The sequence below is a fragment of the Calonectris borealis genome, chromosome Z, assembly GCF_964195595.1.
Source record: "Calonectris borealis chromosome Z, bCalBor7.hap1.2, whole genome shotgun sequence".
NCBI classification, from domain to species: Eukaryota; Metazoa; Chordata; class Aves; order Procellariiformes; family Procellariidae; genus Calonectris; species Calonectris borealis.
Window position 1 is genome coordinate 41,378,205 of NC_134352.1, and position 24,432 is coordinate 41,402,636.

A 24,432-nucleotide genomic window follows, 5' to 3' on the forward strand; every position below is an offset into this window, starting at 1 on the left:
GTAAAATACAAAATAATCAGAAGGGAATGCTAGTTTAAGAGGGAAGGGGAGGCGTGGAGCAGGGGATCTGGTTTTCCCTAGCAGTTGTGGGAAGAGAGAGGTCTGTGTTCCAGGGGGCCTGCGTCCAAGAGAGAAATGGAAAATGTTAAGTCTCCTTGAGGCCAAAGTAGTTCAAAGTTACTCACTCTTGTGGTTTTAGGGATCTTACGGCTTTTTTGGTATGTTTGGAAAAGAGGACTTGTCATTCCTCCTCTAACCTGTGCAAATAATCATCAGCAACTTTGATCATTGCAAAGACTGTAGTGTATTCCTTCAGATGAAAGACATCTGATGGTGATTAAAGTGTGTATCATCTAGTTTATACTTCTCCTATTAATTTTTTCTGTATTTTAATCTGGTCCTTTGGGAGTCTTTGTGGCACTTTTCCTCAGTCACTATATGTGGAATTTACCCTTGCCTCCAATCAAAGGTTTATATCAAAGAGGGTCTAAAGATATTTCCTCAGGAAGTGGTCTGGAGTGGGTGGAGACGAATGGGCTTTTACCCAGTCCTTGATGTTTTTCATTCAGCCTTGCTTTTGGTACATCCTTCTTCCCTCCTTTGCTAGGCGGTGGCACACTGGTTAGTGTAACACTTCATATTTATAGCCAGTAGACAATCTGTGCTTTTCACAGGAGCATCTGTGCAGCCAACTCCTGGCAAAATTGTTGAAATGGTACAGACTGCCTCATAAATTTGGTAGGGATGAGTGCAATAATAGCTATGTGTTGTGCTTCCAACAGCAGCGTTGTACTGCTTAATTTTGTGTGATAGGGCACCAGACAACATCAGTAGAATGAATGGAATATAACTTTTGAACTTTTTTACTACTTATTGCAGAGATCAGAATTCAAAATGAAATTTTATGCTAAGAGAACTGCTACTTATTTTGATATTTAGAGCTTATTTTATTGTTTTCAAAGTTACCGTTACTATGAAATATTAAACATTCTTGAAGAGAAAGGGAGAAGTTATAATGCATTTAAATCATAGGGTCATCGGAAATGTTCAGTGTGTGTAATCACTTAACGAAGTGACAGATGGAATTGTAATATTTTAGTGCTCTCTAGGTATATATCTAATCCACAATTCACATAGTTTTTGCGCTTTAAAGATCTGAAGCAACGACATAGCTCATTATAAAGATGTGGGGTGAAATGGTGGTGTGTCAGGCTATATCTTTTGGTAAGTAGGTTAAAGTGAAAGTTTCAGTGGTAGGTCTGCTTTCACTGTGGCACTGGCTATACTGTAAGGCCAAATGTTTTCATAAACTTAAAAGAGAAGTATTTAAAGTATCCAGTTTTCGAGCCATTTGTGCACATTAAAAATAACTTGCTATTCATGTTCAGTGGTTTTCTTGTTGGACAATGTAAGGGGACTTGCCGCAACAGATGCAATAGATTATAAGAAGACTGCAAGTATAATAATTACAGTATGGAGCAGACTTTGCTGGCAGATACAGGAACGTAGCACTCTCTTTAATCATAGTGCTTCCCATAGTGTGGGTGGCCACGGACTGCAGACATTTCAGTCAATCCCTTCTCCGTGCAGCAGTGGTTGTAAAACAGAGCTGAAGTAAACAGCACTCTACAGACTTTTAGGGGGTTTTAATTTTGAGAAAGTATAGCTTCCCTTCGCCCCTCCTTTTGGCTGCTTGCTTCTGTCAGCCGTAACCATACAGGTCATGCTTCCTACCAAATCAGTTCTGCTTGAAGTAAATAGTATGTAATGTAATATATATAGATTCTTCAAAAAGTTGTTCAGTTGTTTTTTTTTTTGTTAAAATATATGTTACTTTAAAATCTGAATGTTTTGTTGGTTTTTGGCAATAAGAAGTAACCTCTGCACTTATATTAAGTGCTCTATAACATTTAATCCTTTTTTAAAAGCCTTTCATCTTTGTTGTTTTCATTCTCCCAATTTTTTTTGCTTTGATGCTCAGCATTATTTTGCTGTTTCTCTAAAATGTTTTACTGTCACTCTAGCCATTAGCACAGCACTTTTCCTCCAACAAAAATGAAGAGGTACTTTTTTTTTTTTTTTTTTTTTTTACCTGGCAGCCAATTTACTGCTTTAGAAGCTGATTTCACCTCCTTAATGTTTGACATATACTCATCTGGAAACTTCAGTTTCATGAAATAGATTTAAATGGCTAAACTTGGTGTCATGCAAGTACTTACACTACATTTACAGGCCTTTTTGGAGTATGTAAATCAGCTGCAGTTGAGGACAGATGGCATGAAAGGATACATTTTGATAGATGAGTTTTTGTATATAAAATTGTATATAAGCATATGTGGAATTAAGTGTGTAAATGAGCTTGAAAGAAACATCTTAACTTTCACTGGGTAACTGATAGTTGAAAGTCAATTTTTTTTTTAATCAAAACAGAAAGCAACAGACTGTTAAATGAGATATATGCACACTTTTAAGATCTGACATCATTAATTACAGCCCAATGACTTAATGAACTCCTAATGTAATATGGGACCTCTCAACTTTTAAATTACTGGTTAAAATTCAGTTTTGAGAACCAAGTCTGCTTGCTTTGCAATGTGTCCTGAGGGAGTAATGAGTGATAAAGGCACTTTTCTCAGTCCTTTCTGTGATTTGTTTGTGTCCTGGGTACCAACCTGAAAAGGGAAACGGGCTCCTCAGAGCTGCTGGCCCTTTTTATTCCCGTCCCTGGCATGTAAGTCCTGTGCATACACAAAATACGTGGGCCAGAGATGGAGTGATTTCAGAACCATCGTTTAACATTTTTGTTCAGCTGCACCAGCTATTGAAGTGTGTGTGACTACGCTGGGTACACACCTAGGGAAACCCACTTCTCCCAGCGATACTTGCTTAAGATTTGACATCTCTGCCTGTTAAACTTGCTAATATACAGTTCAGTCTCTAGTAGGTTAAAAAGCAAGATTCTTAGGTATGGTTAGAGTGGGTCCCTTCTGGGGAAGGGGGAAGATTGCAGTGAAAATTGGAATTGACCAATGAATCAAAGATGAGTAAGTGATATGTAATCAAAGATGAGTAAGTAATAACACAGTCATAGCATATATTCAAGAATTCTAATAGAATATGTTCTAAACCAATTTTATTCGTAAAGGACAGGAGGGTGGTTGAAGATATTAAGAGGTATTCATATAAGAAGAGATTGGGGCTGGCTATTTTTAAGAATGAAAATCGGTTTTCATACACAGCACATAATCAATTTCTGATGCTTGTCGCCCCGAAGTTTTACTGAGATCACTGACTGTATTTTTTTGCTACTGTTGTTCTTTCAGTTTTTGGAAAGTCAACTGGAGGGACTTCAATGGTTGTTTCTAACCTGTTGAAGATTATATCTGTAAATTGTTAGCCTTTTCACTAACCCCTTTGTGAATCAACTTTCTAAGCTGATTTGGAACTCCTCTAGTCACCTATAGATAATTGCATTAGTAGGATGTAAAAGAATTTGCAATGTTTGCAAATTTGCAAGTATTACCATAATCTTCTGGTTAAAAATAGTATGATAATATGAATGGGCTGGGGGAAAACAGACCTCTCTTCTTATTTTTCAAATAGATAATTCTTTAACAATGCCAAGCTAACATGAATATAAATAATTTCTTGGCTTCTGGGCTAAAATAAACAAAAGCTCAGTATCTCAAAGAACAAATGAGAAACTAAGGATTCTGTTTTCCTGCAAGGCTGCTCGAGCTTTAACAGCAAGTGTCACAATTTGCTAGCCAGCTGACATTTCTCGGAGCACTTTAGTAGTGCCAGGGGGCTCTAGTAAAGAATAATGATTTGTTACTGACAAACAAAAAGAGGTCTCTACTTGAAGAAATTCTACTGGCATTAGATATTTTCGCTCAGCCTAATAATACTAGTTACCAGCAGTTGTTGTATTACCATTATAGATGTATGTTGTGCTTTTTTGCTAAAAAGTTCAGTGAATGTTTTTCTCCCCTTAAACTTTTAACAGCTTGATACTTCCGAAGTCCAGAACCAAGTGATTAAAAGTAATTTCTTCTGAATATCATCCTAGGTTAGGTGATTTTTGGGTATTTGCAATGTGTACCTGTTGGAAATATAAAAATCTGACATTGGACACATACATTTATTGAAAAAAGCTTTTTTCTAGAAATTACTGAACTCACAGATTTAAACAGAAGTGAAACAATTTTACGATGCATCCACTCTTTCTAAACTTAAATTTATTCATCCCTCTTTTCCACATAATTTTTTTGTGGATTTAAGGAATTCTTCTGTGGGAAGCTTGCATTTTGGCTTTTGAAAATTGTGGAGGGAAGAGGGAAATTAATTCTAAATCTCTAGCTAGTTAAACCAGAGAGCTTTAAAAAAAAAAAAAAAAGATTTACGGTTGACTCTGGTAAAGCTATTGAATTTCCTTTTGTAAGTTAGTGTAAATGTGTGTTTTATTTCAGCAGCAAAAGTCTCCCCGTTTTTAATACAAAGAGTAATAGCACTTTCTAGGTGGGTGTTTCTTAAAGAGAGAGGAGAAAGAAAAGAGAAGGAGATTTGAAACAGCTTTTCCTGTCTGAGGCCAAGAGTAGACTCAAAGCTTGCCAGCCCCACAATTCTTTAGCTTCTTTCTTATGATTTCCAAGGGTTTTGTTAGTGATTTGCAGATGGAGCTTAGGCTTTGGAACTCATCCATTAAAAAGTTGTGTGGTCTTAGCCACAGTAGTAGTGCAACATGTTTTTCCTATACTAGTTTCACAGAAGTTAACTGTGCTTGAATTGGTGAGGGAACAACAATGCAGCTTCCCCCTGCCTTTCTCTCCCTTCCCATAATTTTCTTTGCTGCATATTGCTTGGAAATTAGGATCAGGTTCATTCTGAATTGTATGGAAGTATGTAACATGTTTCTTCCATTTTAAGAAACAGAGGTAGAATATAAGCCTAGTCTATATAAGAATATAAGCTACATGTATCAGCAAGATTAACACAATTCATAGCATACAGTAATTTCTAAAGAAAAAAACATATCTGTCTGAATGGGATTTTTAGTTTTTTTCAGTTAAGTTTTTTTAGTAGGTTTTCATGGTCCTTTTGTGTATTTTTGCCATTATTACTTTTTTAAAAAAGCAATTGCAATTACAGTTGTGGAAGCAAAGTTAAGGAAATTGGCCTAATGTAAGAGCACTTGAGCAGGTTTACTGCAAACACTGACTGAAGGTGAGCCTGCTTACCTGCTTCAAGGACAGAACAGGGTGAAGGGCTCTGTTGCATCAGGTACAGGGTGGAGAACTTCGTAGAATCTATGTTTTCCTGTCTGGGAATATGTGAAAATCAATGAAGTCTGTGCATCTGGCAACATGAATTTTGTGAAAGAATAATATTATTCCTGGATTTTTTTTTTTAACTCTAAAGTAACATTAACTCAGTCCAGTCATTTATCTATAGATTTTCTGTAACTTGATCATATGCTTAAATGGCAAGATCCTTGTCTCTGTAGGAGAGTTTAGCAGAATAATTTGTTTACCATCATCTAGTCTTTCATGGTTATCAATGGAGATTTAGATGTGGGCAGATGTCAGATTGTCATTTCAAGTGAGTAAGAAGAAAAATGAGAAGCTCCAATAAATCCTAAACATGTACTTGTGGCCAACAATTTTATTTAGTGTGCTGGTATAGAATTTAGCTAATGAAAACCATCCCATAAATGCAAAGAATGTGTATCCATAAACTGCGCTGAAACAAAAAAAACTTCCTGACAGTAAATGTCAGAAAGAAATGTGGGAAGAAAACCCCTCCCCACTCTATACTTAGGCACTTTGGCCCGGATCCAGTAAATTACTGAAGAATATTCTAAGCTTTCGTAAAGTTAAGTTGAAACTGAAGTGATTTCTTTGTGCAAAACCTCTCAGTGGTTACTGGAATAGACTCAATTTGGTAAAGTGGGAGGTTGTGTAGGCTAGCTAATCATTGAAATATAGGTGTGTGCATAGTATAACATTTCATCTATTTGAAATGTGTTTTAAACAATTTTAATTTTAATGCAGAAATTGGAGATTTTCATTAGGTTATTGACGGTAAGTAGTTAAAGAAATTTTTTTTACTAGCTTATAAAATACACTGTCATATACTGATACTAATGAAGTTGTTAACAAACATACGCCATATGATTTCCCCTAATTTATACACTGAGATTTTTATAAAATATTGAGAAAACAAAATTGTTTAGAGTAAAACGGTACTTCGAAAGCTACATTATGTTTAAATCTGTATGACGTTTTACTACCTTATTTTCTTTCACATTTTGGTTTTGGTTTGTGGAAAACTAATTTTCTGCCTTTTCTTGGAACTAAGGAGCAAATGAGCAAGAGGGCTTGTAAGCAAAATTAAAAGTCACAGACTTTGTTATGATTGGATAGGTGCATGGAAATAATATGAATTGTGTTATGTCAGCATCCTACTCATAGAATTGGTTTCATAAACAGTTGGTGTTGAGACAGTCTCTGAATGAGTGTGCTGCCTTGTCATTTACAGACTTAGCCACTATGATTCTCCAGAACTGGCTGTTTATTTTGTAGTAAAAACGTTCTAAAAATACTAGACCGGTTTGTATTTTATTGTCGATCATTTAATCTAGAAGGTATGGGACGTGATAAAACTCCTAAGCCTTCAGGCAGGATTTGTAAGAAAATATTGCTAAAAAATATCTGGAGGAATTTGGTTTGGACTGAGCTGCTGAAAGCTAGCAAACAAACAAATTAATTTACATTTAAACAAATCAGACCAAAGTGTATACCTTGCTTCCTGAGGACTCTGTTTAAATAATTTAGGAATTAATTTGGGATGTTAGAATCCTACCTATTTAAAGAAAGAAATGGTACTTATTGTATAGCATTTTTGTCTTTTTAATAATGATTGGAAATCGTATTATCTAATTTAGCATTAATGTTGTAATTGATTACACAGTTTTGAAGTATTTTTAAAGCCAGGTTGGAAATAGAAGATGTCTTGTCTTCTAGACCTGTGTTGAAAGCAGTGGGCCATCTGACTGTACAGGGAAACACCTAAGACAGACTCCTGAAATCGTTGCCATACAAGAAATACTCATTCCACAATCTGATAAAATGCAAAGAGGAAATAGCACTTACTTCTAATGCTTCCTCTGCGTAAGATTTAGTTTTTCTTATTATACCTGCTTTTTCTTAGCAGAGCTGAGGAAATCTGGTTCCTGTCGAAGCAGATGGAAAGGTCAGAAATAAACCTGTTACTTGACCAGATTTCAGAAATTTACCCTTGGGTATCCGTGCTGTACAAATTCCAACAAATTCACATACATCATAATTTTCAGCAAAATGTCATTAATGATCTCTTCTCAAAAAATAATGGCACTGTACGTTTCAAGGAGAACATACTAAAGAGAAATATCCTTTAGGATAAATGATAGAGCCTTCTGTTCCATCCTACTCTACCTGTCGCTTTGACCGACTCATCCAAGTTGGCAAAAAGAGCCCAGCAGTGCCACTGGGAAGTCCTAATCAATATCAGGTTTGAATGGCTCATCCCAGTGAAACCATCCATCTCCTCTCTCCAAAATATATTGCCCCTGTTGATGTTCACATCTGCTTCTGAGGACATTCAGAATCATAAATACTTTGGAGAGAGTGTGTTGAGAAGTTTCCAGAAACAAATTGGTTTATCTGGTTCCCCTGGAATGTCTTTGAAACTGTGCCATAAATTCCAAGACAGTTGTTACACAAATACAGTTACTAACATAAAACTTATCATGAGGTCCTGTAATAAAAATCAAGTGCTATTTCTGTGTTGATGTCTAATTTCAGAGGTAGTTGTGCCTTTAATTCAGGCTTCTATATTTTTCCCCATCAACGTGAGCAGGAAGATATTTCCTGTTGCAGAAAGAAGGGGAAAAAGGCTTCAGAGCTCTTGATGGCTGCTTAGTGAAGGCAGTATCAGAAGACCTCTTCCCCCTTTCTGGAGTTGTGGACACTAGCTGAGTTGGTATCTGCCTGATGCTGAGCTGCTTATCTCAGAGGAGGGGCAAATTCTGCTCCAGGAAAATAATTTCCAGGCTTTCACAGAAGCATGTGCTCCACGAGATGGTTGTCTCTGAGAAACACACTTCATGGAGTAACTCAGCAAATCCCTTGTAGCACATGGGAATCAGCCTTCATTACTTAGAGGAATATCAAAAGAGTTGGCTTAGCTTAATTGAACAGTGATATGTAGGAAATGTTTTTCAGTTGCTTAGTCCTCTTTACATACAGGTGGACGGAAACCAGGGAACATAGTGACTTGTTTTCTCCATTTGTATTCTCAGCAGTCTTTAGTTTCAAGTCTATTCTCATTCCCTCCACTTTCCCTGGGTGAATTAATAAGGGACAGCCTTGTAGCCAATCTATAAATCAGAGGAGTAAATGTTAAATCAGGCCTCCACTAGAAAACCTGGTAGATATGAAGCACTGTGTTTACACTGATAAAGTAAATGATTTTATGTCTTCATGCAAACGGTCCTAGGATTATCTGCCTGTTAAGGATATTAGAAATCTCTGTGCAGCAGTGGATGTTAAACTGAGTTAGCTAGAGTATTACTCAGTATAAATTGCATCAATAAAATAAAGCCACTGGCAAGGTTGTTCAAGGAAGTTGGTCATTGTGAGGGCTTTATGAAAATTCATTAATTCAATTTCAGGCTGAAAGGGATTATGTCGCAGAACTTTAATCCAAGGCCATGGGGATGGATGTATTCTCTGGCAACTAGAACCAAGGTAGTTTCCTTACTGCCTGCTACTTAATCAACGGTGAGGGAAATGAAGAAAGAAATAATTTCTGATACCACAGTATGCCTGACTGTGGTTCATTTTCCAGAATCATGACACCTTGTTATTCTTCCTTCTGAATGCAGCACTTCTGCCACAAACTCATCCATTTTTCTGGCTTGTAGAATATGGCATTAATGGATTAGACAGTGAGTGGTAATTGATTTACTGCCAGAAATAACTGACAATTATGTAGATTTCAAATTGGAGTAGGCTAGGATTCCTGACTGAGATCATCAATACAGGAATGCATTTAGTATTGACAACTTTCCCATCATGTTCATTAATACCTTCTATTGGGTTTGAAATGATTCCTTAAAAGTCATTAGTCTCAAATTACTGGTCTCTCTGACCCCAGGAATCCACACTGTGGCTATATAAAATGTTAAGTTTTTTTTTCTTTTCCGCAGTGCTTTGTGGGGGCTTCATAATTCAATAATGGAACCGATGACTAGTTTTGAGTATTTCTGTAGCACCCTATAAGAATCTCTGTGAGAAAATGTCCTGAAACCTTCTAGATCTCTCTACAGTATTTTCTGAAAGAGTTGATTTCAAAAGTGAAAAGAGAAACTTACATATAAGAAAACATTGTTTTACACTGGGTCTCAGCTGGTTCTAACCAAGTTCTGCAGTATGATATGAAATAACTACTGATACAGTCCCTTTAGATCTGAGAATTACTGGAATTTAAACACTGTGGACTTTGAAGCTTGAGGTAAAAAGAACAGTTTTCACTGCCATTTAGTTAAAATTAGCCATTACTGGTTTACACTGTATTTTTGATAATCAAGTTAATGAGGTATAGGATGAAAAAGGATAGACAACTATCATTAAAAAATAATCACCTGATGATCTTTTTGTTCTCAGTCAGTTTGTCACTTTAGAGATTATCTCTTGGAATGGTTTGCTTGTTTTATCTTTCCATGTTCATGGAAAATTGGGTTTCTCGCAACAGCTGAGTTTGCCTTATGCAGCTTACCTGCTAAGTGGCTGGAAAAATCATATGGGAAAAAAAATTGCCTTTAGTTGGAGGTTATTACGTATAAGCCATTTATTCCTGGCCATTATACTACCTCTTCCACACCGTTTGTGTACTTACACAGAAATGTACTGTTTCAAGAGGATTATGCAATAGAACAGCTGAAAGCATCTTGTTTTCAAGAAACAGTTTGCCTTACACAAATCATAGAATCATGGAATGGTTTGGGTTAGAAGGGACCTTTAACTGTCATCTAGTCCAACCCCGCTGCCACGGGCAGGGACATCTTTCACTAGATCAGGTTGCTCAAAGCTCCATCCAGCCTGACCTTGAACACTTCCAAGGATGGAGCATCCACAACTTCTCTGGGAAACCTGTTCCAGTGTCTCTGGCTTTTTGGGCTGCAGGTGCATGTTGCCAGCTCATGTCCAATTTTTCATCCACCAGTACCCCCAAGTCCTTCTCTGCAGGGCTGCTCTCAATCCATTCATCCCCCAGTCTGCATTGATATTGGGGATTGCCCTCACCCAGATGCAGAACCTTGGACTTGGCCTTGTTGAACTTCATGAGCTTCACACAGGTCAGCTCCTTAAGCCCGTCAAGATCCCTCTGGATGGCATCCCTTCCCCCAAGTGAATCGACTGGGGAACTGGGGTTGTTTAGCCTGGAGAAGAGGAGGCTGAGGGGAGACCTCATCGCACTCTACAACTACCTGAAAGGAGGGTGTAGCGAGGTGGGTGTTGGTCTCTTCTCCCAAGTAACTAGCGATAGGACAAGAGGAAATGGCCTCAAGTTGTGCCAAGGGAGGTTTAGATTGAACATTAGGAAAAATTTCTTTACTGAAAGAGTGGTCAGGCCTTGGAACAGGCTGCCCAGGGAAGTGGTGGAGTCACCATCCCTGGAGGTATTTAAAAGACGTGTAGATGAGGCCCTTAGGGACATGGTGTAGTGGGCATGGTGGTGTTGGGTTGACGGTTGGACACGATGATCTTAGAGGTCTTTTCCAACCTGTATGATTCTATGATTCTATGATTCTATGATTCTATGACTGCACCATGTAGCTTGGTGTCATCTGCAAACGTGCGGAGGGTGCACTCAATCCCACTGTCCCACTCAATCCCATCCCATTGGTGAAGATATTAAATATTTGGTCCCGGTACGGACCCTTGAGGGACACCACACATTACTGGTTTCCACTTGGACATTGGGCTATTGACTGTAACTCTTTGAACACAGCCATCTAGCCAATTCCTTATCCATCTAACAGTCCATTTGTCAAATGTAAGAGTGAATTGTCAATATTTACTTTTCTTTCAGACAGCTCTCTGCTAATGCAATATATAGTAGTAAAAGAATTATCACTTACAACCAGAATTATGTGCAGTAAATGAGCTACATATTCTAGAGAGGAGGAGAACTTTCTGGACATGTTTTGAACCAAAGAAAGCATTTAAACCTTAAAAGATAAATGCTTTAAATTATTGTTACCAAATTTCTTATCTTTGTTGCATGTAGGTATGTCTCAGGCTTTGCACTGGCAATAGCATCTGTAAAATGAAATACGTAAGACGTAGAGCTGAATTCTAAATGTTTTTCACCTTTAATACATACCTTTCTTTTATACATACCTAATACCTCTTTTCATCTTGACTACAATATCTCCTTACCCCTGTTTCCTTTGCCCCCTTCTGGCTGTTCAGAGGTTTTATGTGTTCCAAAAAAATAACTGAAGTGATCTGTAAAATCCTGGCATGGATGCTCAGAAAAGGAAAAACAAACGAAAAAACAACCAACCAACCAACTAAACAAAAAAACGCAGGAAAGTGTTGCAGGGCATATGCAGACTCTGATGATGTGTAGTAATTTTGTCTTGTCTTTTCTTCTATTGATGGGTTAACAATGAGCATTAGGCAAGGGTAGGGGGAAAGTAATTTTGAAATTCCTCTTCCCATAAGGAGTGTTTGATTAGTTTTGTCCTTAGGAAAATTCTGGTTACAGAGAGGGTCACTAGATAATATATTTTGTAGTGTTACAGGCGAATATATGGGGTTTTAAGCTACTCCCTCACTTAGTTGTCATTAGCTGCCATGTCAACCTGTCAAATCCTTTTCAGAGCTTTTTATGTTTGTTCTTCCCACTGGTGAAGCTTTTGGCAAGTCGTTCACTGAGCAATCCAACAAACTTTGTACTTTTCAAGCCCCCCTCCTTAGCTCTAGCAAAAGCAGCATCCCAGGTTTGTTGTTGCTAACTCCTCCTTTATTTTGTTTTCAACTTGCAGTCTGATCCCTTATCTCATTCTACTTGGCAAACAGTCCTATTCTGTAGGAACTACTTGTCTGAACCCTTGATAATGTTCTGAAAACAAATTTTAACTTTAGTAATAGTTGCAAAGGACACTAAAAATACATATGGTTCCACATTAATAAATTGATTAAGGGATGTTTGGAGATTGTACAGTTTAATAGATTTTAGCCTTCACTTTTGACATATTTAGATGCTTGTACATTTTGAAAATCCACCTTTTTATGTCTTTTTCTTAAGAATGCAGAAATTGCATGTAAATTACTTCTTTGAAACTCTGTGTTGCCGCAGCATTTTCCTCCTTCCATAGTTTCAGGGAAGTCAGTAGGTGGCGGCAAAACAGCAGTGTCTCCTGTTGAGGGCTCTGTAGGAAAAGGTTTACAAGGAAAGAAAAGGATATTTAGGCATTTAACATAAGTCTGCAAGGTAGTAAAACAATCCTAAACAAAAGTACAATAAATAAGGCGTCCCAAATGCTTGTTACTTGTTTTGATACTAATGAATTTTCTTAGACCTCTGGTGTGCTTCTGCTGATTGTATCTTCTCTCTCACATTAATCAAACGTGGAACACCTGGACTGCATCTAATTCCAGGACTTCTGAAGCAGTTGCTTAGGGATGTTCAACAAAAGCACGCATGAATATTTGGTTTGGATTTCTGAAAGCAGAAAATGAGCTAACTGATTTTTATTTTTTTAGTCTCAAATCTTTCATCAGATCCCTCTTTTAAAAAGAATATGTAGAGTGAAACCCCCTAAGGCCATGGAATTCACAGAGCTTCCGTCTGAACTTTCCTTTTAATTACATATTTTTAAAATGAAGGTCTTTTTCAGTGTTTGCTACTCCTGACCCTCTGTTACAAAGGGGTTTATACCTACTGTGATACGAAGTGTAATTTAGTTTATACTTTAAGTGTCAATGATATATAAAGTGCTGAAATAATCCTCTGGAAAGGGAGTGTAGCTGTTGTTACATCAGCATGTAGCAATAGAGGACAGGAAGAAAACAAAACTGTAATAAAGTCCGAGCAGATCATTTGATAAGCAGCATAAAACTACCTCTGCTCAGTTATGACAGCAGGATGCAAAAACCTGCTCAAGATTTCACACAACAGTTTTCATAAATGAGTTCAGCTGGGAAGGTGCTGGGGTGTAAGATCTGTCCAAAAGACAGCACAACTGTCTTACAGCGCTGAAGAACGGGGAAAGCATGAAACCAGAGTACTATGTTCAGAATCCTCTGCACGCGCCTGCAGAACCTATGTATCCAATGTGTTAATATGACTTTACTCTGAATCTATTATCAAAAGATTGTTTTCATTTTTATATGATGTATTAAAAAGATTTTATTAAATGTGACTTAAAGCATTCCGTAGTGAAATTGGTAGAGAAGTAAATGTAAAACTAAAATTTTATCATTATCTTTTCAAGATAATGAGGAAATTAAGCAAATTAAATTATGAGGCCAGACCCTGAATCCCATCAAAAGTAGTGGGGCCTCTTGAAGGGGTCATATGGAAAAGTAAATGTTAACTTCGTGCTTTCTCTTCTTGATCACGGTACTGATCAAGACTACAGGTGAGTTTTTTGCTGTAGCGACATGACTACTGCTGTCCAGATGATATCAGACTGAAATGGCTCCCAGAGAACTGAAACCTACCTAAGGTCTGTCTGGTTTTGACATGGAGGCCTCCGTTGCTATTGCACAGCTACTGAAATTGTGTGGTGTGTGAACCCACGTTTGACTGTAGCAGCTGCAGCATTTTCCTTATGGTTGATGGGAGCTGCCTGCTCTTCTGTGTTGATGGTGTAAAACGGCCACAACCGATTAAAAGATCTTACCCCAGATATAGTTCGATAGCAGTCAATTCTTTTTGCACAGCATGTTGTAGCCTAATACTTTTTTTATTGCCCTTCTGTTGATTTATCACAGAGTTTGCTGTGCCATCTCCTTTCTTCCTCTAAGTGGGAAAGTAATGAAGCTGAAACCAGTACATTCATATCGACTCTTGGCTACACGTCAGCAGATTATTATTGTCACTTAGTTAAAAACGTAAGTATTTTGTGCAATTGAGATTTTGTTAATAATAAATCACCAGTTTATAAGCACATACATGGAGTTGTCATTGTTATAAGGAACATGAACCGAACTTTGTTTATCTTTTCTTACCTCAGTTACTTTTACAGCCTTTTAGGGGAAAAAATGAAGTGGGAGATCTCTGGACAAATGAGAAAAAATTTTATTAGATTATACTGTAATAGATGTTCATAAAAACAAAATTTCTATTGCTGTTGTGCTATAACAAAAAAATGTCTGCCCTATCATTGATTTTTTTTTTTCCCTGTGAAGTTTAAATTATATGTATTATTTTGTGTATTAGAACATAACTTTCGGAATGTTTTCTTTGACTGTATGCACTGCATTTAAAATGGTAGATGAGCCTTAAATCTTAGGAAAAGTGTCTTTTACGTTAATATATAAAAATAATGGGAATAATATTTCATAATATGTTGACTTAAATTAGATAAAGCATATAAAAATTATTTGTAGTGCTCTTCTGAAAATTTTGCCTCAAATCTTGGGGAAGCAGAGCTAAAATAAATAGCTTCTTAGTTTTCAAATGTGGAAGGTATATAATGTGTGTTCAAAAAACTTTTTGCAGCATGGTTTATTCAGTGATCTGGACAGCTTTCATTTGGCACCAATAATTAAAAAATTAAAAAATCAAACTGAGCGAACAGAGAAAGTTATTAACCTCCACAGTATGTCAGTCACACAGAGAACCATGCAACTAATGTCTGCTTATTTGCAGTATGTGTAATTTTTTTTTTTTAATTTAATTTTATTTTATTTTATTAACAGATGGTCTTTTCATTAGTAACAGAACTCAGAGGAAATCAGTTCAGTGGACTTAACATTCCGGGAAGGTAGGTGTTATCTAAACGTCATTTTGATATGTTTTCGTTTGTTTCATTAGTGAGGACGTTTTTACAATCTTGGGCAACTTAGGCTTCAGCTGGAAAGTTTTGGATATATATGTAGATAATTTCAGGTGTGGACAAGCTTGTTAAGTTGTGCTTCACATAAGAGTTTATATTTAACCTGAGAGTCATAGAATGGTTTGGGTTGGAAGGGACTTCCAACTATCATCTAGTCCAACTCCCGTGCCATGGGCAGGGTCATCTTTCACTAGGGCAGGTTGCTCAAAGCCCTGTCCAACCTGACCTTGAACACTTCCACGGATGGGGCATCCACTTCTTCTCTGGGCAACCTGTTTCAGTGTCTCACCACGCTCATTGTAAAGAATTTCTTCCTTGTATCTAGCCTAAATCTACCCTCTTTCAGTTTAAAACCGTTGCCCCTTATCCTGTCAATACAGGCCCTGATAAAAAGTCTTTCTCTGTCTTTCTTATAAAATCCTTTTATGTATTAAAAAGCCACAGTAAGGCCTCCCCAGAGCCTTCTCTTCTCCAGGCTGAACAACCCCAACTCTCTCAGCCTTTCGTCATAGGAGAGGTGTTCCATCTGTCTGATCATTTTTGTGGCCCTCCTCTGGATCTGCTCCAACAGGTCCGTGTCTTTCCTGTGCTGAGGACCCCAGAGCTGGACACAGTACTCCAGGTGGGGTCTCACCAGAGCAGAGCAGAGGGGCAGAATCACCTCCCTTGACCTACTAGCTACGCTTCTTGTTATGCAGCCCCAGGACACGGTTGGTCTTCTGGACTGGGAGCGCACATTGCTGGCTCATGTCCAGCTTTTCATCCACCAGTACCCCCAAGTCCTTCTCCGCAGGGCTGCTCTCAATCCCTTCATGCCCCAACCTGTATTGATACTGGGGGTTGCCCCACCCAGGTGCAGGACCTTGCACTTGGCCTTGTTGAACCTCATGAACTTCATAATCATAATGTTGGCTTCTATATGCATGCTTATAACCAAAGTTAACTGGCAGTTACTATAAGAAAAAGCAAAAAAATTTTTCCAAAGGAATTTTTTCCCTGTTTGTGTGAGTGACAATTTAATATGATAGAATAGTAGTTACTTTGCATTTGTTATTAATGATAAAATTTGTCCATGCTTATTTAAAGAACCTCTCATTTTCCTTCCATTAGTTCCTTGATCTGGTACCAAACAGTACTGTGGCAATACCACGTGTTTCATATACAACTATTTTAAATGTACCCAAGCACATAGTATTTCCATCCTTTAACTGCTTCTTTGGCCTGGTTTTCTAAGGATGAAAGTTTGAGGAAGTGGGTGGGAAGGAAATTGCGGTGTGCTCTGGCCAGATCTCCAATCCAGATTATCAGATGCTAATAATCATCTTGCAACACTGTGTGGGGTCTTTCTACACATCTAGCTGTAGTCAGTGAGAATAATCGCCTTCTTCATCCACACTACATAAATATAGTGAATTAAGCCAAAATCTGTGACCCTAAAAAAGGGAATACATTTGCCTAATGCTACTGTTGTCACTATTTTTGACATGATCATGCCTTTTCACTGTGTAATTTGTGCCTTTCCACTGGCCTTGAAATGCAGATCATAGTCTTCTGTCAATACTTTAAAAATTATCGTATTTGAACACATCAGTAGATCCTTTTGATTGCATGTAAATTAAGTGTATTCCAGCTAAAAAACAAAAGCAAAAATAAGCATAGGTATTTTTAATATAGACTATGTACTCAAATTGTGTCTTCTCTTTTAAATGTATGACTCTCCTGTGCATATTGGTCTTCAGAGTCAAAGCTGCTGATATGATGAAATGAGTTTTGTGACCTATTTAACACCACACAGCCTGTAAGGTTACAGGGAAGAGGAGGCTATTGAAATATCTTCCTTGTATCATAAGCCAATAGGTTGGCTATTTTTCTCCCTTCCTTCTTGCACCTAGGTGTTTGTGTAAGGAAGAGTAAATGAGCTGAATTCATTTAGAGCTGACTTTAGTACTGAAATCATGGACACAGTTAATGAGGAGCATCACAAAGTTTTGTTCAATGTAGAAAACAAACACCCACATTTTATAAAGTAGGGTGAAGCAGACATAGCTGAAAAGCTAATGAGACTGTTGGGAAGAGAAATATCTGATTTCTGCTAGGTGAAAAGGAAAACTTTGAACTTAGGTGGATTTTTTAAATTGCCTTTGCAGGCAAAAGTTAAAAGTAAGAGTAAAGCAAACTGCTAAAGTTTGCTAATCCTGGATAAGGAATTAGAAACAGAATTTTGTGAAGGGGACTGATATAGAGAGTCTCAGGTCTGTGAACTTTACATGTATATTGCAAAAAACACTACTGCACAACAAATATCAGCCCAATAATTACCATTCCTACAGAAACACTTCTCATAATAAAACTGCATCTCAAAGTATTTCCATGTAAGAAACGTTAAACACCTATTTGGTTAGGTACTTACTCAGAAATTTGAGTCTTTGAAAATGTGTCATATCTTATTTCTCTCACTGTGGAAACCACAACAGTACCCCGTGTCCACAAATGTCATAGCATTTCTGTCACAGCATATGCCAGTGACCATTAGGCAACATCTATTTGGGAGTAGCTTCAATACATGCCGGGCAATAGAGGTAGCTCTTACTCAGAACAGCCTGTAGTGTAATCCCTGTCTCAGCTCTTCGTAGACTGCATTGGTGGCTCCCCAAAGAAAAGAGTTTTGGGTTCTTGCAAAGAGTACACCCCTTTTAGTGAACAATGCAATCAGGAGAAACTTGCAGCAACTCAAGGAAGCCTTGTATAAACAATCTAGCACTTTTAAATTTGCTAGAATTCAATATTTAGGAGTTTTTGGTCTTCTTAAATATCTTCCTGTCAAAACTGCATCTAGAAAAACTTGTGTTTTCATGTGCTAGAAACTATATATACTCTGGGAAACTTGTGATTTCCTTTTGCAAATGTTATCTGTTATATTGTGTGCCTTTTTTTTTTTATTTATGTTCCAAAGTTTCCATGTTTTCTTTATGTTCCAGTTCCAGTGTCTTTAATAATTTCCAAGCATGTAGTTTTAGCGAGCAGGTCAAGTGAGTCGTTCATATATTAAGATCCAGAAGTGTTACATATTCCTTCACCTGTAGACCTGTAAGACAAAAATTTTTGAGCTGAGCACTTGAAGACAGCAGGATTCACATTGTTTGGTTCATAGAAGGTGTCTCTGTTGAGGCAACTGTTGAGAGGTCAAGGAAACAACAGGAGGCCTTAAAAGCAGCTAAGTGGTCTCTTGTGTGGGTCTAGCAAACCTACATGGGCGCTGTGAATCTGTAGTCTTCATCACCTGTGCTTCACTGATCCTGGGAAAGACAAAGCATTCCCTGCTAGGAAGGGTGTGATTACTGAGCGAACACAACTGGCTGCACTTCAGAATTGGGTTGATATCCCTCATGTGGTTTGCCCTGAGCACTAAAATGCCAAAATTTTGTATGACTTTTCCTTAAGATTCTTCAGACAATATGTAACAACATGTCAACAGTCATTCCAATAAATAATTTTTCTGCAATTAGGTATGCATCTCTTACATTTAACCTTCTGTAATTAATTTAATCTTCTTTTTACCTTATCAGTTTAGAAATTAAGTTTTTACTTTTCTGAAATATGAACTGTATTTATTTTTCCCTCAGAATTTCAGCCAGTCGTGTGAATGCTGTGTCCCTTTTCTGTCTCCCTCTTGTTACTTTGCCTGATCTAATTCCATTGCTGGAAACTCTCCTTCTTTACCATGGAGGTGCATCAAAAGAAATTCTCAGTTCAGAGTTCCTGGAGGCTGTGAATGAGGCCTTTTTAAAGTAAGTAGCATGGTCTGTACGAGTTTTACGCTCTTTTCATAAAGGTTATTAATGCAATTGAATGTCTTTTCTCTGGGTTTGTATGCTGAACGTGCTGTACATCTTCTGCATTCTAGTAAAATACTTCCCTTGCAGTTGAATAGCAGAAATCAGATTGTAGGCCAAAGCAGAATTTTAAATGCTGATGTACAAATTGTGGCATAGCAGCTTTAAATATTGACTTTGGAACTTTGTCCCACCATTTCTCTAAAATGGAGGTTGAAGTCTTCAATAGATTTTGGGAATTTTGTGAAAGACATGATCACTTTTCATAGAAGTATCATTTACCTTTCATGTAAGTGTATCAACATTCCTAACTTGACATTTTGAGAGCCATCTTTATTTTTCTGTGCACAAGATAGATCCTTATGTTTGGGTGGTTCCATCTTTCTTTTTTTTTTTTTTTTTTGTGAAATTGGTTCTCAAGATTTTAAGTACTCCTATTTTTCAGCAGATTATTTTTAGGGAGTCTGATAGGAGCAATTTGTGAAATATAACTTCGGTTCTTTTGCTGCCAACAAAACCACTGTTTTGATAAAATCAGTCTATGGATGAAAACCAGCAGAGTGAAGCTGAACATCAGCAAGATTGGCTATGCCAGGGAAGGAGAGACATCAGGGAAAGCACACAGCCTACTTTTGGTTGAGAGTTGCTTTATTCAAGTGGTAGCTGAGGGATGGTATTATAAACAACTTCTTTTTAATACTACAAAAAAACGCTTTGTGAATGCTTTACCTCAATTATCCATTTGTCTCCTTTTTAATCAAAATTTTAATTGCTTCCTCTGCACCCAACATGATAATTTCTGAGATGTTCCAATGAAGGTTGTTATATTGCTCCCTTGAAGGCTCCAGCAAAAATAAATAATTAATGGAAAAGCACAATTACTAATTTGTATACATGTTACCAGAAGCTGAGGAAAACAAACGAAAAAGGAATGTGAAGGTCTGTAGTGAAAGATGTGTCTGAAAAAAGAGAGAGCGATCTTTCACTTGTCCACCTTTCGTGGCTTCAGACTGGACGTGTTCCACAAGCAGTAACGCAGTTTGGAAAACTTTCGGAGCAAGTTCACAGGTTCAGCATGGATGGTCTATACTGATGTCAGTGAGCAGTCCATCATGACATACTTGTGCCACTTCATAATGTGAGTCTGAATCCTTTAGATGGTCATAAAAGTTTCCTCTGACTGAAATAAACATCCCTTTGCTCAACTTTTGAGCTACTTGTTTATTACAGTGAGCAAAAATGATGCAGGTCATAGAGCTCTTGACTAAGTGAGTTTTGCAGGGCCCTTGACAACAGTGTATGGTTTCCCTGAGAGCAGATGTAGGCTCCCATGTGCCTCGCGCGGTATGCTCCTGGCCTGTCACTGAAGCTCACGTGATCTTAACATGAATGTGCTTGTATTTTATTGTTTTTCCCCACTTCAGCAATTGAATTTTGTGTTCCCTAACTTTGTCATTGTGTTCTGAACACTCGTTTTCTGAACACGGGTGAAGCTGCTCCAGGAAAGAGGGTTACTAAATACTGGGACTTGCAGTGCTCAACAGAATTCAGCATTGTCCCAGTGGGCTGTCTGCAAGTTCAGTCGCAGAAGGATAATGACCACAGTTTACTTCCTATATGGTTTTAAAATCTCAGAGTTGGAACACCTCTATGTAAGCTTATTAGATTTATTTTCCTGGCATAATAATATCTGCCGTGCTACCACAGAAACAACAACAAAGGGAATTGTGGCAAAATTAAATAATCTCTTGTCATTCCAAATTTACTCTGATGGGCTTATGTGCTTTAATTAAACAGCATCTTGAAATTGAGCATTGCTTTATAATTTTGAAATTTTACGTACTTTGATATATTTCTTGTCTACAGATGTACACTTTTAAATTAAGCTATTACATAGTTTTGAATGGAAAAAATACAGTTTTTCAATGGAAATCAGAATTCTGAAGGCTGATATTTAAATGAATGTATACATATGTTGAAAATAGGTCCTAAAATGGTGTTAAATCTTTCTTTCCACTGATACTTTTTTTTTAATCAGTACTGCTTTTATCAGTAGCTTTAGTTTGCATGTATTCTCCAGCCTACGTTTTTTAATCTTAACTTGATTTAAGACCAAGGCACATATTTCTTATTATTTATGTATTTTTTTGTTTTTAACCTTTTAATTTGCAACTAACATAATAGCTGCAAAAATATTCCAGGATGTTTTGTGCTTTAATATCTCTTCTTCTTGGGTGGTTACTTTAGTATATTTTGATTTGTGTTGGTCCATGCAAATTACGGTGTTGTCTCAAAATAAACTGTGCCTTTTATTTCCTAGTGATACAACACTATACTTCAGCTGAGCTATAGGCAAAAACTTTAAGTGAAGAGATAATTACCTTCTTAACCATTTATCTTTTAAAAGGCTCCGGTCAGTGTTGTTGGGCTGAAGACTTACCTACCTCTACCTCAGTTTTTGTTTCTTTTCCTTATTTCTCTGCAAAGACAGGTAAGGCTTTGATTTAGCCAGCAGTAAGATCATCCAGGACCTTCCTGCTTATCTGTCAACTGCTGATGCCTTCTGCAGGAAGCAGTCTGGGTTTGAAAGAGCGCAAGTGGGGGCAGGACCTTTCTCTAGAGAGGAAGGGAACTCCAGACTTAAACCTTCCGTTTCCATTTGCTGGGATCATTCATAACCAAATTTTTAGGTTTTAAAGACATGTGGTAAGGTTTCATTTGTAGGTGATGGTGATTCTGTGTTACTCTTTGCCATTATTATTTGATATTAAACAGAGTAAGATATATTAAACAGGATTTTCTCTCTCTTGCTGCAGGTTGATCTTTGAGTTTTCTTTTTCCCCAATGTGCTTTAAAAAAAGAAAAAGTACATTTTTGTCTTCCTTCCAGTTTCTCTGGGAAAACAGTATTTTTCTCTGTAAACCAGGAAGAAGATCTCCCTCTCTGAATCAGCCATCTTCAGCCTCTGGCTTCGTCATTTACCAAGCCTTGAAAAAGCTACGTTATATCTTTTAGATCAGTTGGTTTCCATTCAGTTGAATTCACTGGAAGAAGTGGCTTGTGTCATAAAAGATTCGTTACTGGTATGTGCAACATGTAGTACATTTGATACTGCTCTTTCATGCTTCAGAAGTGACAGAGAGTTTTCAAATACGTCAGCATCTTTGAGGGAAATGGCTGTCATGGCATATAACTTGCTAATGCAAAGGCAAATCTTGAGTCTTAGAAATGTCAGTAAATTTTTATTTTTTACACTGAATTGGCAGAAGAGAAAAGAGAAAAAAGATTTCATCCAGTGATGAAGAATGGATGAAGAGATGAGAATCTGACTGATGGGGGTGCTGAGTACCTGCCTCCGTCTTAAAAAATTATAAACTTTGGCCAGGGAGGATTTGAATCTTTTTTTACTTCAATCTCTGTACCCTTGGGAGTTTAGCAGTTTAAACAATTGAAATTCCTTGTAGATTGTTTTATTATGGACTGCTTAGTTACTTGGTTTTGTTTGCAAACCTGAACAAAATTCTTAATACAAAACATTAGCTAAACTGTAATTAAAGTTTGTTTTCAAATGCTGTGTTACACAGTGCACCAAAAATCTTTCCTATGGGAAAACATGACACAATACCTTTTCCAAAATAATGAGCTAGTTTGCAACACTAAATGTAAATTTAATTGTTAATTACAGTGTGAAATAGCATGTGTGCTATGTACTTAATTATGTATTTCATAAAATGGATAGAACTAAAAAATGGCACGTGGTATCTTATTTTCACCCTGTGAAACTGCTTACAGAGTGTGTATTTCAGACAGGAGAAGAATGATACCTTTATATATTCTTCCTTTTTAGTTGAATCTCCAGATTTCTATTTGCATCTCATAAGTGCTTGGCATCAACAGCGCTTCATATATCATCTGGGGATCTAGGTATTCCAGAAGATAAGGCTATATACAAGGCCTGTGCCTAATTTTTCTGTATCAGATACACTGTGAGTTGAATACAGTACATGGTACCACACGTGGCTGAGGAAAAAATAAAAATATCTAGATTTATATATACAAAGAAGTAAAATTTTTGTTTTAATTATTGGTTTGCTGTTATTTATTAACAATGTTGATATTTACCTTGTCTTCACATCCTGATCCCTGAAAAGAATGGAATATTACACTGCTAGCACACTTAGGTTGTCCTTACTTGCCTCTGCTCCAAAGACTTTGTGCTTTCAAAATAAGATACTCACAAAGTGGAAAGACCAGTGCAACAGCTTTGAATGCTGGTTTAGAGAGGACATCCTGTGGACAAGGAGCGGAATGAATGGAGGCGTGAAGCAGAGAGCAGTTGGAAGATGGATATTGCTGATTGATAGGCATTGATAAGAGGGAGGGTGCATAAACGGGAGACAGAATACCAATTAAAAACAACAGGATGAGCAGCTTCAGAGAGGCAGTGTAGAAGGAAAAGATTTGATCCAGAATTGTGTTCTAAAATACTTAATGATGTTTTGTACAACTTGTACATGGTACTGTAAAGATACTTGTGTGACATTAGATCAGTCAGCACTTTGAATCCAACAGTATGATTAATTTAGCCTGCCTGACAGACATTTGAATATTTATTTAGGAATATGGATACGCATTTTTTGGCAGTTGGATTATGGTATTTATAGGATATGACCTCTGTTTGCCTTATGGCTATGGTAATAAAAAGTGGAATCATGAGACAAAACCTGATTTATACATTTTTTCTATTTGGAAGAAAACCTCTAGAGTACAAATAGGCAGAAATATGTTAGTGATTTGATTATAGTGTATGATAAGAAGGAAATTTCAATAAGCACTTTCATAATTGCGAAATCAGAATCATTTATCTAAACAAACTATCTTGGTAGAGCAACCAAACTGTACATAACCCTCATAGAGGTCTATGGTACCCAGATAGTTGTAAACAACCGTATTTCTATTATGAAAGAAACTTGATATGCAATACTCATATATTTTAATTCCAAGGGTAATTGTAGTGTGATGGTCCACTAACTTGTGTTTTACATGGTATGCTATTAGGTTTGTGGGTTTGGGGCTAAACTGGAATTAATATTGGAAATTCTATGGTTATTCAGAAGTAATAAAAACAAATTAAGTGACCATCACAAATGGTCTTTTGGCTTCTTCAGAATTTGGTGGGTGACTGGATGTCTTCCTTTCTGAAGTAACTTTAAGGTTTGTGTGTGTGCATTAACAACTAAAATTTAAATCAATACACATGTTAGAACTTTATGCTTTACCAGAATTGCATAGATATATGTATAAACAGATTTTTAAAGCATGTAAAGCATGTAAAAAGAGATGTGAACGAATCAGTGTCAATTATAGGTTGTGTTCAGTTCTTAGATAGCTTTCCAAAGTAGTTTTATTTCTTTCAAAGTTATGTTGCAAGAAAAGTGCAATAGGTTGAGAGGGCTTAAAATTTGTCAGCTTCTCCTTTATAAA

The 24,432-nt window shown here is 37.1% G+C and overlaps 1 protein-coding gene across 1 annotated transcript in view; it reads left to right on the top strand.

The window, feature by feature from the left end:
• FANCC (FA complementation group C) overlaps positions 1 to 24,432 on the top strand; it is an 87,230-nt gene that overhangs the window by 40,143 nt on the left and 22,655 nt on the right. The window contains exons 5-8 of the mRNA XM_075136496.1: positions 14,049 to 14,168; positions 14,979 to 15,043; positions 18,739 to 18,903; positions 21,875 to 22,031. Coding sequence (XP_074992597.1) covers positions 14,049 to 14,168; positions 14,979 to 15,043; positions 18,739 to 18,903; positions 21,875 to 22,031 — 507 coding nt within the window. The remainder of the gene's footprint in view (positions 1 to 14,048; positions 14,169 to 14,978; positions 15,044 to 18,738; positions 18,904 to 21,874; positions 22,032 to 24,432) is intronic.